This window comes from Gorilla gorilla, chromosome 5 (genome assembly GCF_029281585.2).
Source record: "Gorilla gorilla gorilla isolate KB3781 chromosome 5, NHGRI_mGorGor1-v2.1_pri, whole genome shotgun sequence".
In the NCBI taxonomy this organism is placed as follows: domain Eukaryota; kingdom Metazoa; phylum Chordata; class Mammalia; order Primates; family Hominidae; genus Gorilla; species Gorilla gorilla.
The window spans coordinates 191,471,520-191,491,816 of record NC_073229.2 but is presented as its reverse complement, the minus strand read 5'-3'; the positions used below and the strand labels follow the sequence as shown (position 1 = coordinate 191,491,816).

The following is a 20,297-nucleotide window of genomic DNA, read 5'->3' as shown; positions in this document are numbered from 1 at the left end:
CCAGTTTTCAAGCATGAATCATCTTCATAGATCACATCAGCGCATTGATCACACCAAAAGAAGTGTCTGGGTAACCACTCCTTTGCTTTGATTTCTAGAGTCAAACGCTAACAGATTTGAAGGACATGAGAAAGCCTGAATACCATCCTCTCCAAACAGTGGGCCCCTCAATCTGAACCTTGAAGCTGAAATATGATTCCTACTTCATGTACAAAACACATTTTTTATTTTGCAAAGCCAAAGCCATGCTTTAAAAATACAGACTTTGAATCTTAAGACATTATTTTGCATTTTAAAGAAAGATATAGTTAAAGCTTACAAGAACAATATAAAGTTTCAAATAACACCATTGTCAGGTTTAAACATGTCGGCATGTTTACATGACAGTTCTTTCCTTTTTTTTTTTTTTTTTTTTTGAGACGGAGTCTCGCTGTGTCACCCAGGCTGGAGTGCAATGGCATGATCTCGGCTCACTGCAACCTCTGCCTCCTGGGTTCAAGCGATTCTCTTGCCTCAGCCTCCCAAGTAGCTGGGATTACAGGCACCCACCACCACGCCTGGCAAATTTTCGTATTTTTAGTAGAGAGGGGTTTCGCCATGTTGGCCAGGCTGGTCTCGAACTCCTGACCTCAAGTGATCCGCCCATCTTAGCTTCCCAAAATGCTGGGATTACAGGTGTGAGCCACCATGCCTAGCCCATGACAGTACCTTCCTAACACGTGTTTGTATTTTTGTAACACAAGTTGCTATTTTTCTAATGTTCATATATTTACATAGCCCTTTAGAAACATGAGTTCCATGAACTTTCTATGTCATTGAAGAGAGCTGTCAAAATCTGATTCCATCACAAATTTCAGACCCCTTTAAAATAATTATCAGAAGCCAGCATAATTCCAGCTGTCCCCTAGCTAATCTGCAGCTCCTCATAACAAAAGTCTTCAGCCACACATTGCTTTTCAACCACATTAAAGAAACGGAACAAAACTTCTTTCTACATTGTCTCAGTAAAGTTGCTTTCTTTAAAAAAAAAAAGTATTCTATTTATTTAAAAAATTAAAAACATCTAACATTTTAAACTGTACAATAAACCCCAACTTCATTACGATTCATTAATCAAATCTCTCTTGAGTCCATTTTGTTTGCTGGAACTCCGCTAGGCACTCAGAGCACAGCTGTGAGCAAGATTATTCTAGATCCTGTCTTCATAGCACTCTCAGCTTAATGGACATTTAGACAAGAGACACTCACGACAGAGAACAGCTCCCAGGGAAATCAAAGCAAACCGACAGTTTCCTAATGGCCCACTACAACCTGAGCTGCTTTATCCAATTGGTGACAATTGTCACCAACACCTGTTCTGCCATTGTCCCCTTCTTCCCGAAGCACTTCCAGGTTGTGAACACTTGAGCTTGTCTTTCCACCTCCGTTTTACAGGGTCAGGCTTGTTGACTGTATCAAAGGGAAATGAGAGAAAACACTAGCCGGCCAATCCTGCTGCTTATAACCAGCAACAATAAACATGCTGATAGATAAAAATGTTTAAACATTTGCCTAAAATGAGTGATGTGTGGGCTTCCATTTGTTTTTTTCTGTTTTAGTTTTTCAAACCACTGCCATCATTTTGTGCTGTAACCAAAAGACACTGTGATCTGTGACCGCTTCATGAATATTTCTGAAAACGTTTACATTTGTCAACAATTCACTTTAATTCAGCATTTCCCAAAGGCTGTTTTGTGAAACGCCAGGCGGATATATACCCTAGAGCTACAAAACATTCCTTTCAAAGTGCTGGAAAATGCTACCTATCAGAGACCACCCCACCCTGAAGAGATCACACAGCCCATGAGCACGTTAAGTCCCGCAGGAGAGACGCTTGCTTGATTTTGCTTAATTCCCACATTTGCCATGCATACTTGGCCATGGACTTTTTTTTGCATAACATCTATGAGTATGTTTCACACATGCCTTAGGGAGACTCAGCTTTCTATCACATAGTGAAGGATGACGCATTGTCGTTATCTGCGGTCTCACTGGTCTGCCGAGAAATGTTTTCTGAGTACCTCCCGGCACAGGAGAAGCCTGAGGACTTGTACTTCCTTCTCACACACCACAGGTCCTTCAAGATCTTCAGAAAGTAGTTTCTGAACTTCTGCCCAATAAAAGCATAGAGCACAGGGTTCAGGCAGCAGTGCAGGAAAGCCAGGACTTCTGTGACAGTTTTCGTATAGCCAATTAGCTTTTCGCTCTGGCAGGATCGGTTCATTTTACCCAAATTTGCAGCCGTCACAAGCAGGACCATGTTATGAGGAATCTGACAAGCCAGAAACACAAGCACCACGGCTATGATTACACGGATGGCTTTGTGCCTTTTAGAATTCTGAGCTTGCACCAAGGTTTTGACAATGAATGTGTAACAAAATATCATGAACATCAAAGGGATAAAGAAACCAAAGAGTAGCTCAAGCCCCAACATCAGCAGCTTCCACCTGATGGGCTCCGAGACAGTCTGGTACTTGGGTTCACAGACATCGCTGCCTTGGGTGTTGTATTTCTGGTTGAAGACAAAAGTTGAGCTGGAGATAATGACTGACAGCCCCCACACAACAAGGCAGATTATTTTGCTGCGCGGTAGTGTTCTGGATCGGAGCCGGAATGACTTGGTCGCCTGTACAATGGCGATGTACCGGTCCATGCTAATGCAAGTCAGGAGCAGCATCCCGCAGTTAAAGTTGATGGCATAGATGCCTTTTAGCAACTTGCACGTGGCATTGCTGAAAACCCACGCACCGGTGGCATGACTCACTGCCCAGAATGGGAGAGTAAGAACAAAGAGGATGTCTGCAATGGCCATGTTCAAGAGATAGACATCTGTCATAGACCTGGCCTTCTTATAAAAAGCAAAGGTGATCACCACCAGAATATTCCCCAGGAGGCCAAAGACACAGATCAAGGAGTAGGCAATCGGTACAAATAGCCTGGAGAACTGCCTGACCTCCTGCAAGGAGCACAGTAACATTTCAGAATCAACTGAGTAATATGAAGTATTGACTGACACAAAATAATCTTCACTGGAGTCGAAAACATCGCTGAAATTCATTGATTCCTGGAAAGGAAACAAAGATAGAGTTAGCTGCAGTGCAGTGTTCAAGTAGCCACAGTGAACCCAAATTATACCCCTTGCCAAAAATAAAAATCTTACCCCGCTCATTGTGGGCAGAAAAAATGCAAGCTGGTTGTAGAAAAAGGAGTGTATGGTTCAGCCCCTTCAGCTCACAGGCAGCGGTAGCAGGAAAGTGGAAGTGACTCTAAGAAGGAAAGAAGGCAGAATGCACTACAGTTAACACAGGTATTCCTGGAGAGCCAGACAGTCAAGTTACCAGCATTCCATCTCGTGTGAACAGAGTGCACAGCACACTATTTTACATACAAATATTTATTGAGAATAGGCATCAGCAACCTCTTTCTGTAAAGGGCCAGATAGTAAATATTTTAGGGCTTTTCAGGCCATATGGTCTCTGTCACAGCTCCTCAAATCTGCCTTTGGAGCTTGAAAGCATCTACAATTACATAACTGAACAGGCCTCGCCGGGGTCCGTTGGCTAGAGGCTATAATTTGCCAACCCTTGATCTATTGTTTAAATAAGGTGCTCTCAGAAATCCACAAGTTTTGATCTGCACAAAAATCTTTACGCAAAATTTAAAAACATTCAACAAGATTTTGCTAAACAAAATCTATAGAAGTGTGAAAGTGCATAGAAAATGTATAATTCATAGTCCCGGGCTTTAAATCATTCACAATATATGTCAGTGATGATCACCCCTGTGGGCATGTGAGAACCTCCAGTAGAATTTAAAGTTTGACTATGAGTGCTGTTCTCAAGACACACTGAACAAGCTGCTCCAGCCTGGGAAGGCACTGGAGAGGAATGCACCTGCTTCTCCACAGCCACAGACCTTTCCAGTAGACATTCCAGGTCACAAGCAAGAATCTGCTGTGGCAGAGGCATCCTAATCATCAGAAATCCAAGTGCCAGAGGAAAGGTGGAGGCTGGCACAGTTAGGAAAGACTTCCTGGAGGAGGAGGCTCTGATCAGGGTTCTTGGAGAATGGTGAGGCTATGGGCCAATGATTGACAGAGAACGGCCATCTCCTTCAGGTGACCAGCTCGTCTCAGGCTGAAGAGCAGTCCTTGAGTCATGAGCCCTGTATGTTTGTGAAACAGCTGAGCAACCAGCCTGGCCGAATCAACTGGATTGTCAGGAAACAATGGAGTATACCATGTGCTGGGAACGCCAGCAGTGGCGGTGCATGGGTCCACATGGAGTATATCGTGTGCTGGGAACGCCAGCAGTGGCGGTGCATGGGTCCACATGGAGTATATCGTGTGCTGGGAACGCCAGCAGTGGCGGTGCATGGGTCCACATGGAGTATACCGTGTGCTGGGAACGCCAGCAGTGGCGGTGCATGGGTCCACATGGAGTATACCGCGTGCTGGGAACGCCAGCAGTGGCGGTGCATGGGTCCAGGCTGAAGAAGTTTAGCAGGAGACCAGGAAGAGCTGGAGCGGTTGTGGAGCGCCTGAGGACGAAGGGCTTTGAAATCCACCATTTGAAGCAAACTTAAAAAGAAAGAAAAACCCTTCGCTATTCTCAGGCTCACTCCTTTCCAGCATTGTCCATCATCCTGTTTATTAACACGCCCTGGATGTCCCCCAGTAAAATCCATGGCCTGAAACGCTCTGATATTAACGTTGGATGTGCTTCCCAGCCAATCGCCCATCTTCCTCCTCTTTTCCCTGCTCTCGCACCACGTGGGCCTGGCCATGCCAAGCGGGAGCAGCTAGGGAAGTGCAGCCCCAGGTGCACAGGCAGAGAAAGTGGAACTGCCCTCCTCGCCCCCGACACTGTGTCATATCAGTCCTCACTTACGAGTCCACGTGGATACTGACCTTTTGGAGAGGAAGCCCATGTAACACAAAGTTCACCCTGAATTATTTTCCAAACCTATTTCTTACATAATTTTGATTCTCATTTCATTATTTACTCCACCCCATTCCTTCCCTGATGCCTGGAGTCACAACTCAGAGATCGGTTCTTCACTGCCCCTCAGTCACTGCTTTGGGCCTAAAAAGCTGGAGGAAGGTATGGAGTCACCTCTGCACTTTTGTAATCCCAGCAGGTATACAGTTGAGTGCTTTCGAGTATGCAGCAGAAGCATGGTATAGACCCCTGTGTTGCAAAAGCGTGTGACGAGGTAATCGTATCAATCGGAAGAAGCACAGCAATCAGAACACCACTGCTAAACTTCAGCTTCCAGCCACGGTGGGTCAACAGAGACCAAAGGCACCCTGCTGCATTAAACAACTAGAAAAACCTACAAAATGTAACAACAATTTTCAGACCTTGGCACTAGGCATCACAGGATTATGGCTCCTGGCAGGAGGAGAACAAATACAGTGAGAAGTGATACACACTCTTTCTAAGCTGCAGAGCATGGCAGGGGTGGAGGGCATGGGAGGTGAAATATGCAATATGTAAAATAAAATACACCAATTGGAATTACCATTTGGATGTTAAAACTATATATATATATATACACGTATATCATATATAATAGTATCAACAATTATATATACAATTGTATCATAAAATGTAAAATACTTATGGATAGCTCTAACAAAATTTATGTGAGATTTATATGCTAAAAACTACAAAACATTGTTGGCAAAAATTAAATAAGACCTAAATTAATGGAGAAATTTATCATGTTCAATTTTCAATGACTTATTTCATGTTCAAATTTATCAAAGATTCAATTTCAAGATATAATTTCTCCCTAAATCGATCTGTAGATACAACATAAACTAAATCAAAATTATGGTAGGGTTTTTTTTTTTGAGAAACTGACAAGTCAATTCCAAAATTTACATAGAAATTCAAGGAAATTAAAATAGCCAAAACAATTTTGAAAAAGATAAAAAAAAATGGAGGACTCACACTACCCAGTCTCAGAGCTGACAAGGAACTACACTAACCATGACAGTGTTGGATTTCTGAAAGGACAGTTACATAAATCACTGGAACAGAACAGAGGCCAGACATAGATCCACATATAGATGGCGGACTGATTTTTAACTTAGGTGCCAAGGTAACTCAGTGGGAAAAGAACAGTCTTCAGTAAATGGTCCTGGAATGACATGAACAAAAAGTCGATCCTTACTGCTTACCTCACACCATTTGCAAAAGGTAACTCAAATGAGTTATAAATCTAAATGTGAGAGCTAAAGCATAAAACATCTAGAAGGAAAAATGGGAGAAAATCTTTGTGACCCTGGAAAAAGAAACTTCTTATATAAATTGCAAAAAGAATGAACTGTAAAAAAATTGATAAATTGAACTTGATTGTACAAAATGTAAAACTTCTGCTCTTTGAAAGACACTCAAGAAAATGAAACATATATATATTGAATAGAAAAAAGTATTTTAAAGCTTATATCTGATAATAGGTTATATCCAGAATATACAAATAATTTTTACAACTCCCTATCAAAAACATAAACAATAAGAAACAGGGGGAAATGTGAACAGGCAATTCACCAAGGAAAATACATGGATGGCAAATACACACACAAAAAAGATGCTCAATGCCATTAATCATGAGGAAAATGCAAATTAAAACCACAATGAAGGCTGGGCGCAGTGGCTCAGGCCTGTAATCTCAGCAATTTGGGAGGCCGAGGCAGATGGACCACTTAAGTCCAGGAGTTCGAGACCAGCCTGGCCAACATGGTGAAATCCCATCTTTACTAAAAATACAAAAATTAGCCAGGCGTGATGGCGTGCACCTGTAATCCCAGCTACTTGGGGGGCTGAGGCAGGAGAATCAGTTGAACCCGGGAGGCGGAGGTTGCAATGAGCTGAGATTACGCCACTGCAGTCCAGCCTGGGTGACAGAGAGAGACTCCGTCCAAAACACGCACACACACACACACACACACACACACAGACACACACACACACACAGACACACACACAGAGATCCCACTGGAAGGACTAAGATTAAACAGGGGGCAGGAAGCTGGGAGAGGACATGGTGCATCTGGGGCTCTCACACTTTGTTGGTGGGACTGCAAGATCACACAGCCACTCCAAGGAGACAGTGGGGTCCTTTCTTGCACAGCTGAACATGCATCCACCATAGGAACCTGCAACCGACTCCTACATGTCTACCCAAGAGACATGGCAGGATTAACACTGGAACATTCCCAGCAGGTTTATTCTTAACCGTCCCAAACTGAAAAAGACCCAAATGTCTGTCAACTGGTGAGCAGATAACCGAGTTGAAGTGTATCCATACAATAGCATATACTACTCAACCATGAAAAGGAACAGGCGACTAATGCATGCTCCAATGGGGGTGACTCAAAACCTTCGCTCGGTAACAAATCCAGACAGAAGAGACCATGCACTGCATCATTCCACCCCTAAAATTTCTAGAAAAGGCAAAATAACAGTGGCAGGAATGAAATCAGGGATTGTCATCAGGACGGGAAGAAGGGATTGGCTGGGGTTGGGCGACACAAGGGGCTTTTGTGGTGGCAGAAATGTCCTCTATCCTGATTGTGGGGGTGGCACATGGCTGTGTGCCCTTGTCAAGACCTGTTGAATTGTACCCTTCAATCGGTGACATTTATTGCATATAAATTAGCCTCAATAAAGTTAATTTAAAAGTACCTGCGTACTCTTCCACGCAAATGTGTTGGAACAGACACTTAGTGCCATAAACAGTCAAAGCAAGGATCTGCCGCTGAGCACTGAGGGGTAATGGGAGGTTCTGGGGCAAGAAGAGCTTTTGAGGACTCCGTAAGGACAGAGGCGGGGACGGTGGGAAGGAGTGGGCAGTGTGGGTGGAAGGCAGGGGCTTGGGGACAGCGAGGGGGAGACCTGCAGCAGGGGCGCGGCTCTGGAGAACAAGGGAGCAGGGGCTGTGGGGAGCGGTCGCTGTAGGGTTGGACGGATGCTAGGCCAAGGTGGGGCCAGCGGCACAGGTTCCCAGGTGAGTGGGGCTGGGACGGGATGGGAGGGAGTGACCTCCCCATCAGGTGGAGGCTGAGTTGATGACGATGGGAAGAGCAGCAGGGGCCAAAAAGGGAGGGACGGCCCAGCACGCCGTGCACTCGATGCCCAACGGGCCCCCATTTAAGGTAAGTATTTGTTTAACTGCACCGTGACACACAGTATTTTCTGAATTTAAGTTTAACTCAGTTCAACAAATGTTTATGAACTGTCTACGGAGGAGAGGCACTGAAGTGCAGCGATGACTCAATGCATACTTGAGCTTCAAAAGGCTGCCAGGTAAACAAATAATTATATAACGGTTCCATGCTAGCAGTCATCATGAGATGCACCTCAGAAAGTGAGTAACTCTTGGTGAATAGAAGGCCAGCATTGGGACGCCTGTGTGATGGATCCCTGTCGGCAGAAGGAGTTGGGAGGGGGCCCAGAGAGAAGGGGTCCAGAGGGATGGGGGTCCCAGAAGGAGGGGTCCCAAAGGGAGGGGGTCCAGAGGGAAGGGGTGTCCTAGAGGGAGAGGTCCCAGAGGGAGGGGGTCAGAGGGAGGGTGGTCCCGGAGGGAGGAGTCCCGGAGGGAGGGGGGCCCAGAGGGTGGGGTCCCTGAGAGAAGGAGGCCCAGAAGGAGCCAGAAACACAGGCCACAAGGCAGGAAGTTCCCGGCAGAGCTATGAGAAGCTGGCCGTCCTGTTCATAAGACACTACTTTAATTTCCTTTCATTTATTCTCATGTCAGAATAAGTCAACAAACCAAAATTGATAAATTCCATGTCTCTTAGGATGGTGTTTTGCACGTGTTAGGTATAAACAATGTCCAATTCTAGATAATGACAAATTTAATGTCACTGTGGTTAAGAATCAGGATTCTCCATAAAAAGGATGGTTGTCAGGTTCACCTGTATGCCAGCCACAGTCATTGAAAATGATGCGGCCTTCCCCAAGCCACTGTTTTCACAGGAAAAACTGTGTGAATTGTTTTAAGGAAACTGTTTTGGTGACAGATTGGCATGGGTATCACCTCAATGCGTAAAGAATCCTGTTCACAACTTGCTCTATCATCTCAGATCTCAGGCAGCAGTCACCAGCTCCTTGGAGAAACAGGCTGCAGATTTTCTATTAAGAAAATGTTGATGTGAAGACACTAAGAAGTTTTTTAGTAGATATTTCTGTTCCTTCTTTAATGAACTGAGAATAAGACACCCTGTTATCTACGAGTGGCAGATGAGAGATGCAGGGAAATGTGCTGAGCCCTGTGTCCAGTTCTTGGTGAACCAGTGAACCCACCCTTGCAAAGCAGCCACCTGTAACACATCTCACGCTGTCTCTTTGAGGTTCAGCACTTCCTATCTCACACGTGGTCCCTATGATCACCATTCTCACCAGATCTCACTTTGATGTCATTAAATCACATGTAAAATACATTCAGCTCAACTGATTCTTAAAGTGTAATTTTCTTGTCTTTGGAATTTAGATATTTCCCAAACAAGTGGGCAGAGGAATACTTCTAGAGCTTCTATAGGACACACTGTTCTTTGGAGGAGGAGTTTCAGGGGCTCTAAGAAAAAGTCATCTAATGACACACTTTAGAAATGTCATTTGACTCAATTTGGTTTTGCAGTTAAGAGGCTTCTTTTCCAATATTCAGCTGCCTCAAGTAAAGTGTCGATTGTTGCTGTCTCAGTAACTCATTGTCACCCCCCACCTGAATGTTAGCCTCTCACAGGACCTGGGGTACCCTGTAGGGCGGGCACACTATGGCATGACACCAAATGAGAGACTCATCATGTCTCATCCCCTGAGTATCTCCTTCACCAGGAAGGCATGTCTCATTGACTGAGCTTTATCACATGTTCTGAAGACAAGAGAAAGCAGAATTTCTTGATTCCTGTTTGGCACCTCTCTACTCTTTTTTAAAAAAATCATTTCAAAAATATTCAGAGAATGTTGCAGTGAATTTGCCTGACTCCAGCGAATGGTGCCTGTGAAGTCCAGGAGCATAGAGCTGGTGTAAGGAAGCTCAAAACCCATTTGCAGAGAGAAAGAAGATAATGCCTCCGAATGAGGTCAAATGTTGGCTGTTGGTTCTCAGCAGGGTGTTGAGGGCATTATGAAGCAAGTGCAGGAGCGTCTGGAACGGAAGTGGTGGGCCCTTGGGGGTCAGCGTGGGTTTGGTAACACTCAGTCTTGTCACACTGATTTCCAAGCCTTGGTGGTCACAGTCAATAAACTGCAGATCAGGGAGGTGTTACAGACATTGAACACTTACGATAATATCTGAAACTTATAAGCAATCAAGAAGAGGAACCATGATCCAGGTGCAAGTACAATTAGGTGGCTTGCTAGGTGTCTGGACAATTGGCTCTGTGACACCACTTTGCTGGCAGGCTGGCACAAGGCCCTATTGACATTGCACTGATTTCGGCCTTCAGCTGTGTCCTGCCCATTGCTTCTATTGATGAGAGGGGCAAAAAGAGACGAGGCAAGTTCATTAGATCTGAAGATGTCAAGAAGCCTAAAAAGATAATTAATATATTGGATGACAGAATCAATGTACAAATATTCTGGACAGAATCAAGCAATGGGTAAATCTAATGCTGTAAAATTCAGTAGGGAAAATAGAAGCTTCTCCACATAGCTTTAAATAAGCAGGCCGGGTGCATTGGCTCACACCTGTAATCCCAGCATTTTGGGAGGCCAAGGCAGGCGGATCACTTGAGGTCAGGAGTTTGAGACCAGCATGGCCAACATGGTGAAACCTTTTCTCTACCAAAAATATAAAAAAAATTAGCTGGGTGTGGTGGCGCACATCTGTAATCCCAGCTACTCAAGAGGCTGAGGCAAGAGAATCACTTGAACCTGGGAGACAGAGTCTGCAGAGAGCTGAGATTGTGCCACTGCACTCCAGCCTGGGTGACAGAGCAAGACTCCTTCTCAAAAATAAAAAAACAAAAATAAATAAGCAACTACACAGATATAAGATGAAAGTGCAGCAGCAGCAAAAATCTTAAGAATTTTATTTGCTAGTAATCTCACCAAGAGGCTGGTTAATCAGTACTATGTGGGCACAGACATCCAGCCAGCTGGAAAGCCAGCCAGCTCTGCTCACCTCTGGGTACTCTCCACCGTGGTCACTAAGGATTTCCAACCCAATAATAGATAGAGTGCGGAGGCACCGGACACAGGGGACAGCACTTGTCGGCAGAATCATGGCCCCATGTCACGCTTGTGGTTAGCGGAATCATGGCCCCCTGCCCAGGCCCTGACACAGGCACCAGAACCTGTGTACGTGTTGCCTTACACAGCAAAAGGGATTTTGCATATGCAATGAAGTTAAAGATCTAAGGGCCTGGAGGTAAGCAGAGATCATGCTGGATTATCTAGTTGGACCCACTGCAATCACGAGTCCCTAGAGGTGAAGAGTCCTTCTCCCTGGAGATGGAAGAAGAAAAGATTCAAAGGTGAGAGACTCAATGTATTGTTGCTGGAGTTGCAGACAGAAGAGGGGGCCACAAGCCGAGCCATGTGGTTGCCCTGAGAAGCTAAAAAGGCCCTCTGCTGACAGCCAACGTGAATATGAGGATCTCAGTCCTACTGTCACAAAGAACTGAACTCTGCCCATGACTGGATTGGGCGAGGACCAGATCTCCTTGTAAACATGCAAATAGTACTTACTAGTGGAAAGAAGCCTGGGAACCCCTATCTAAAAGCACAGAATAGCTGGGCACAGTGGCTCACACCTGTAATCCCAGAACCTTGGGAGGCTGAGGTGGGTGGATCACTTGAGGCCAGGAGTTCGAGAACAGCCCAGCCAACATGGGATGCATCTCTCTGCCTAGTGTTTTTGTTATTGAATCATTAGTAAAGTTTGACATTAGGTAAGATCTATAGATCCTATGGATGTCTGCTTTGAAGATTCAAATCCTTGCATTAACACAATCTCTGTATTATTCTAATGCATACTTCAATTTAGGAGCTGTTTCTTCTTAGGGAATTCATGCATCCAGCATCTGAAAGTGAGTTCCAAGAGATGCTCTGGGTAAAAAGAAGGGAGGGAGACAGACAGGGGTGGGAAATGATTTCTCTGTGGCTAGTATATTAAGACATTAATAAGATGCTAACTACATCCTTCCCTAGTTTATTCCTATTAGAGCTTGTTTATCAATGGCCCTTCAGAGCCCTGCTGGAATAACTCACTATTTCCCAAACCTTCTCACTCACAGAACCTTTTCAGTTCCTGTTCTTTGGAAACACTTTGGGGAAATTTTTGAGGCCAGGAGTTCCAAGCTGCAGTGTGTGATTATCGTGTCTGTGAATGGCCATGGCACTCCAGCCTGGGCAACATAGCAAGACCTCATCTCTTTAAAAAAGGTAGTTTATTTATATGATGATATAAATCATATAATCTGACTATATAATCTATATAATTATAGATGTATGATTATATAAACCATATAATCAATAAGTTGACTGTATTAGTCCGTTCTCACACTGCTAATAAAGACATACTTGAGACTGAGTAATTTATAAAGGAAAGAGGTTTAATTGACTCAGTTCAGCATGGCTGGGGAGGCCTCAGGAAACTGACAATCATGTCAGAAGGGGAAGCAAACACATCCTTCTTCACATGATGGCAGGAAGGAGAAGAATGAGTGCCCAGCGAAGGGGGAAGCCCCCTGTAAAACCATCAGATCCCGTGAGAACTCACTCACTATCACGAGAACAGGATACTGCCCCATGATTCAATTATCTCCACCTGGTCCCTCCCACCACACGTGGGGATTATGGGAACTGCAATTCAAGATGAGATTTGGATGGGGACACAGCCAAAGAATATCACTGACCTAGAGGACTCTTCATTCATTCATCCAAAGACAGGTCTGAGCAGCTCCGAGGGGCCAATCCCTGTTCGAGGCAACAGCAGAGGGAAGACAAGAAGATGGCTACATGCACCCACCACCTGACTGCAGCAGCTCACAGGCCCCCCAGGGCTCGCATTGCCTGACCCAGGGAATGTGGCAGCGGGTGCCACCAAGGCAAACACAGGAGGAATCTTTAGATGGTGTGCTGGTCCCCACACCAGCCTCTGACTTGAAGTGCCTCCATTCCCCTAGCAAATGCATGAAACAAAAGTTGTGCAGGCCTCACGTCTGATTGATTCTCTTCTCTTTGTGGACATATGTTAGACTTAGAAATAAACTCGTATTAAAAGATATTTTTAATGGCTTTTTCTTCCCTTACTTAGAGGCAAATAATGATAAGCTATACTTCAGTATGTATTTTGTATTTTAGGCTTGAAATCATATAAATAAACTATCTTTTTTTAGAGATGGGGTCTTGCTATGTTGCCCAGGCTATAGTGCAGTGGCCATTCACAGGCACGATAATAGCACACTGCAGCCTCGAACTCCTGGCCTCATGCTATCCTACCATCTCAGCCTCTAGAGTAGCTGGGACTACAAGCCACCACCCTACTCTTTTAAATGAAATGCAAACGTACTAGGATCTCATGAAGATTAAATATATGCACATGGTAAGTAATAACTTAGCCTCTGAATTTCAGTTTTAACATTTCAAAGATCTTGTTATCACACATGTTTAAAACTGTTACTTTAATAAAAACTTAATTCCAGAATAATATTTCTTACATAGCATTTAAAATGTTCAATTTTTTTGCAATTTTTATTGCAATAAAGTAATGTGGCTTCCTAGTACAACTTTTATTAGGTACAATATGCAATAGAGTATCTCAGAAAGTAATAATTAATTGGTTAATTCATTTAGAAATGAAAAGAACACCTAATTATACATTCTGCTAAAAAGCAGAACCAGAAGAAAGAGGGAGGGGCTGCCCTCACTATAGGATTTAAGGCCGTGTTCAGTTCTCCAAACACAGCCACACTCATCTCCCCCCGGCCTTCAACGGTGCCTCTACCTTAGAGAAAACCATGTTTTTGGACTTGAGGGCATTGGGAGTCCTCTAATCACAGGCAAATGGCCCCAGAAGAGGTGGGTAGCCACAGCACACACTCTCAGGGAGACCAATACTGGCTGGCTCTGTGGTGGTAGCACAGGGAGAAGGCCGGTGAGAGCTGTGGGTGGGGGGCTCCCCAAGAGGAGCAGGGGTTGGGGGGACCAAGCAACAGACCGACTGCCATTGTTCATCCCTTTGGCCAAGGACAGACTCTGTCCAAGAAAATTCAATATGGGGAAAACATTAGTAATAGTTATGAAAATATTACTGGTAATAAAAACTGTGTTGACTTGTAATTTGAAAACATTTAATAACTAGCTTAACAATGTGTTACAATTGTCAGACAGTTTTAAATTTGTGCTTACTTTCATAAATAGTAGTGGCCCTGCAAAACAAGGAGCAAGAACTAAATAAGAGTATGTGTGTGTGTGTGCATATGTCGGTGTGTGTGTGTGTGTGTATGTGTATATGCATGTGTGCATGTGTGCAGTGTGCATATGCCTGCATATATACACCTCTTTATATCATGTATGTGTATATGCATGTGTATGCATGTGTGTATATAGGTGTGCACATGTGTGTATACATGTGTATGTGTGTATTTGCATGTATGTGCATGGCTGTATATTGGTGCCTGCATGTATTCATACATGTGTGTATGCATGCATGTGTGTGCAGTATGTGTATAACTGTGTGTGTGTACATATGGACGTGTGTGTATGTATATATGCACGCATATGTGTATGTGTGTGTTTGTGTGTGTGTGTGCGCATATGCTGTAAATTAAGTTCTAGTTACCTGCTAGGCATTAGAATCACTGGTTTACAGCTGTTTATCTCTTTTAACCTCACAAAACCCTTTAAAGTAGATAGACATCATACCCATTTTACAGATAGCGAGTGTAGCTCATCTGGGACTGTGAGTACTGGTGAGACTCCCATTACTGTCTCTTACTCGCTGTTCTAATTCACCTTGCCACCAGCAGGTCTTAGTGAAATGCCATAGAATTCCCACAAGATCTTAAATAATATATTTATTTTAAAACATCTTATTGATATCAGAGTTTCGCATACTATAATGGTAGGTGTTCAATACATTTATGTTCTCTAAGTTTATTTGAATCATGGGCCCACCACATTTCATACCTTTTTAGATAAGCATCAGTGGAGCTGAAACTCTAGGCTGGCTTCCTTCTGCTTTTGAATAAGAGTGGCTAAGGAGGAGACCAAGAGGTTTGATTTTTTTTTTGTTTTCCCCCGGTGATTTGTTTATTAAGCTTCTGTGGGTTGGGTTTTTTTTTTTTTTTTCAGTTCCTTTAATTTCTTTGGAAGTTTGCTTTTATGTTTTCTGTTTTATTTGCAGAAATTACATCTTTAACCATTTAAAGAATAGCTTTAGTTATGGCCTTGCATTTTTGTTTTTCTTTATAAAGCTGATCTCTACAATATCTATGTCCTGCTGCTAAGTGGACTTTGGAGCTGATCTCCGGCTGGAGTGCAGTGGCGTGATCTCGGCTCACTGCAACCTCCGCCTCCCAAGTTCCAGTGATTCTCCTGCCTCACCCTCCCAAGTAGCTGGGATTACAGGCACATGCCACAATGCCTGGCTAATTTTTGTATTTTTAGTAGAGACGGGATTTTACCATGTTGGCCAGGCTGGTCTCGAACTCCTGACCTCAGGTGATACACCCAGCTCGGTCTCCCAAAGTGCTGAGATTACAGGTATGAGCCACTGCACCTAGCCTGGCTCCCTTTAATATCATTGTGTATTATTTTCTGGTCATAAGATACTGCCTTCATAATCACAGTGGCATTGGCAGCCCTCATGAGAGCTTTGCAACTGAGACTTGTTGAAATTTCCACCTTGTCAATTTCTCTTAACCCCCGCTCACAAGCTCATTCCTGCTCAATCTTAGGCTGTCCGGGATGCCCACTCATCAGCCTTCATTGCATAAATGACTTACTGCCTCCAAAATATTTCTTAGCTTAATTTTTTTGTTTTCCAAAATCTTTCAGTGTATTTGATCAAATAAAGAATCACATTCCTCTCCAGACTGATGCCCTGAGGATATCTCCTGTATGAGGAGCAAGTACCCAGACCATCACCCAAGCTCCAGTGCAGGGAGCGAGTATGAAATCCCTTACTATACACTTAGAGGAAAATGGGCTTCCTAAAACCGTAAAGTCAATGCTTTCAGGAAAGGAAGTCTGTGTCGTTAAGCATAAACATGGTCAATATGCCAGCATTCTGGAAGCTTAATGAGTAAAACAGTCCCATTCCTGTCAGACTAGGGGATCAAAGAAGTTACATTTTTGAAAGAAAAGTCTCAGGGGCCTTGGCATGCTCACCTCAGGCAGTGCTCGGATCCACTCCCTTCAGCCTCACTCCGGGCCCCACAATCTGATGACTCCAGCTCACCAGTGTGATGACCATCTGTCAATAAGATGCAGCTTCTAGCAGTCATTAAGAAAAAAGCAGTGAGCTACTAGAATTGCCCAAAAGCAAGTTCTGGATTGCCACTTCCTATTGAAAAGTAACGCCTATTTGCCCAAATGCAAATGGTTAACCATGTATATCCTGTAGGGTATTGAGTAATCGTAGGATCCCTGGAATCAAAGTCCAACCAATGGTAAAGTGATAAGAAAAAGAGAGGCATTGAGCTCCCCAGAGGAAGACAGCCTTTGCATGGTTTTCAATTTGCAGCAATGAGTTTGTACCCAAACTTTCATACTCCTTTACCTGGTTATCTCCTGGGAGCAAGGAGTCTCTGCAGCCGACTGGGAAGATTTGGGAACGTTTGCAAGAGGCCGTGTGAGTTAAAGACATGGGCCGGGAGCACTTTTGTGTGGAGTCAGTCAGTCCTGGCCCCACCCCGAAAGCTGTGCAGCCACAGAAGGGCCACTGAGCCCCAGCAAGCCTCGGTTTCCTCTTTTAGAAGAAAGACCATGACAGCTCTAACCTCAGAGGGTTCCGAGAAATAGCCATGCGCGTCCACGGAAGCCGAGGAGCAGTGCCTGAAGGAGAGGTGGTTCTCCATGCATCTCAGCTATTATTACCAGATACTTTGAGAGCAACAGACGAGCTCCTCAATCAAAAGCGGGCACCTAATCTTCATGTGGCACAGAGACAGAATCTCTGGGTGACAATGCGGGTCACTGCCCTGTCATTAGACATATCAAGGAAAGCAGCTGACGACAAGTCACTCAGAAATTTATTTGTAGATGCAAGTGATTAAAAAATAGAAAAGAACCCTAGAATCATAAGGTTGTTCACACCTGGGTTGCTGTGAACCACGTCTCAGGAAATAACAAAAGTTTTACAGACAATAGGTTCGTGATCAATTCTCAGCCAGCCTGATGGACTCACACTTTCTCCACCTCCCAGTGCACTGTGCCTCCCCACCCCCAGGCTGCCCACGAGGCTCCATTGCCCGCTGCCCAGCTCTGCTCTGTCTTGACCACACGTCACCTGGGTCGCTCCTTCCTGCAGAGCCCTGAGCTCCACGTCCTCAAGCCTGAGTGAGCCTGAGAAGCTGAGCGCACCCCTTATCATCTCTCTGGGGAACCAGCTAGACACAGCAGGACCTGTGTCCTGCTCAACCCCACTGGCCATTTTCCCGGGTTTGTCCAGGGTCCCCTCCAAAGACCCTGCTGGCCCCAGTGGCTCCCCCTTACTGGATAAAAGAAGGGCCTTTTCTGTTTGAAGCGCTTGCAGACCTATGGTCACGGGGTCCTCTTGCTGCCATCATTCCTTTCCCTGCCTTACAACAATCCTTCCAAACAAAGCCTCTCCTGACTAAGTCCTGGCTGTTTTCCTCTAACAGAGCTCACAACTTCCTTCACTCTGGGTGACCTGTCCCTCCTCCATCTGAGAGAAGCCCTGGGGCGCTCCTCCCCAGTAGTTCACCCCAACCCGAAACCTGCTGATTATTGGATGGCGAACAAAGCAAGACCCTACCCTCTGCTCTTCCGACCCCTCCCCTGCTACCTCAGCTCCATCCCCTCCTCCTGATTTCTACCATCGCCCCTGAGGCTTCTGCTTCCTGTAGAAGGGCTGCCCATAGGAGGAAGAAACAGGTCACCAGGTAACACACCCCTCCTGCATTCTCAGGTGCCCTCTAAGACTGCCCTTGGATGGTCTTGCTTAGCATGAAGGTAAGAAAGTAAGCCCTTTTATAGATGATTAGCCCTGGCAATGCCTGCCTGGAAAGAAAAGAAAGAAAACGAAAAACAGATTGGACTTTGCTGGGGACCAAAAATGAACATTAATTAAGCAGAAATGTAACGTGTTGAACAAAACCACGTTGTGTGGCCACGCAGATGCTGAGGGACCCAGGAGGCCCAATGACACCCCCTTCCTTGCAGAACAAAGAGATTCACAGCGACTGTGGGGGCCCCTTCTGTTAGACTGCACAGAGGCAGGTATCTGGAGGTCTCCAAGAGTGGCCTCCTCCCTGAAACACCCTCCCTGCCCCAGAGGGGAAGGTAGTGGATGGAGATTGAGACCCTGCTGCTGACTGGCTCCCAGCCTGGGCTGGTTGCCTTTACTTCGAGAGCTGAGGTGGAAGCTCCATATGGCACTGACCTCTGCAATGCTTCTCATGTCCTTTGCCCCGTATTCCTTCCGCAGTTCCAAGTCAAATCTAAATTATAGGTCACCCTGAGAAAGCAGAGACCCATTTGGTTTTTATCTCTCTAAAAATGCCCTTATATTAAAGATCCTCTTAGATCTCACTCTTACTGAAACTTCCTCAAATTTAAAATCACACTGTTCATTTGCATAGACACTGTGAGCTGCATAAAAGGCGAGGAATGTGGCTTACAGTCACAGGTTTCATAACAAGAATTTTCCAGGCAGAAAATTCCACAGTAACATCAGAAGTTCATTCCTAAGAAAAGCCAGGGACAGTTTGGTAAATTCAGATAACAGTCATAAGGAGTTGCTTTAAAACTCACATTGAGGCATTTCTAGGAAAGCCATCTGCCTCTGGCTACAATCCTACAGAGGACACTGTGTACAGCTCAGAATGGGTCACCATGACCATTTCTCCTTGTGATTGCCTTTAATTCACAAACAGGCTCTGCACACACTGGAGGCCATAGCACACACACCGGAGGCCATGGCACACCACTTTGTGGACATTGGTCATCTGGGTGTCAGTCATCTTTTGAAATTATCAGCAAAGTTGAAAAGATAGTAAATGCTTTGTTAACCCCTAAAGTAACACTCTGTATAAACTTTGAGGAAGTCAATGTGGTGAGCTGGTTGGGAATTCTTGCTGAGATACCAGGCAGCAGCAGTGCACCACCTGCCGGCCACATGTGGGAGCCCCCCAGCCCAATCGAGCCTTTGGATGACATGGCTCCCACCCACTCTCTGATGGTACCTGCAGTGGAGGCCCCAACTGAGAAGCACTCAGCCGAGCCCAGTTGACCCCCGGAGCTACAAGAGATTGTAAATAAATCACTGTTAAAGCCACCATGACTCAAGGTGGTAGATAACTGGGGCGGTTTTCTACTCTCATTGTGCGCACAAAACTTCTGAAGTAATGAACATGTTTTTAAAAAACAAAACAAATTAAAATAAAAGCGTCATTTGTTGGTTTTTACAAAACCCTCCCCAGGAAAGCCTAGAGTTAGCACAGGTGCTGGGAGTGGAGGGACAGGAAGAAGAAACCTACAACAATGACAGCTGGCAGGCAGCCACAGGCTCACACCCATTGCAAAAACATAGACTACCGAGCCCAGCAGTGCTTGGATCTGTGTTATGTGGTTTGGATCTATATCTTTTTCTTCATAAAAAAGTAAAAAAAGGCTACTTAACAAATTACGTCAGCAAATTCTCTAGTAGGGACAAAAACACATTTTATAGGAGGAAGTACAAGCTGTGCTGACACCTTGAATTTTGGAGTTTACAAAGATGTCAAATGGTGTATCCTTCAATGCTCACTGTATATGCTAATACGTTTGGGCCTGGGGAGTCACTCTGTGTTATTCTACCCCAAAAAGTAGCTGGCCTGAAAATTACTCTCCCAAATAGCCAGGAGAACACCTGTTATAAATTATTTTTCAGATATGAATCATTTTTTCAGATAGTTACTATGTACAGCACACAAGCTACAGAAATAGTTAAAAGTATGGCATTTACTTCCCACCTTTTGGGAACTCATAGTTGGAAAGTTGAGGCCTAAATACATGACAATACAAGCAACATGTGATGTGCAGAGAGCCTACGTGTGACGGATCAGTGAAGAAATG

General features: G+C 44.7%; 1 protein-coding gene across 1 annotated transcript; it reads right to left on the bottom strand.

The window, feature by feature from the left end:
* Positions 1-203: 203 nt before the first annotated feature.
* On the bottom strand, positions 204-3,305 carry CCR6 (C-C motif chemokine receptor 6). The gene is made up of 2 exons (XM_004044953.4): positions 3,200-3,305; positions 204-3,103 (listed from the first exon to the last, which is right to left on the bottom strand). The coding sequence occupies exons 1-2, from the start codon at positions 3,206-3,208 to the stop codon at positions 1,988-1,990; spliced, it is 1,125 nt and encodes a 374-aa protein (XP_004045001.1). The 5' UTR covers positions 3,209-3,305; the 3' UTR covers positions 204-1,987.
* Between the last annotated feature and the right edge of the window lie 16,992 nt (positions 3,306-20,297).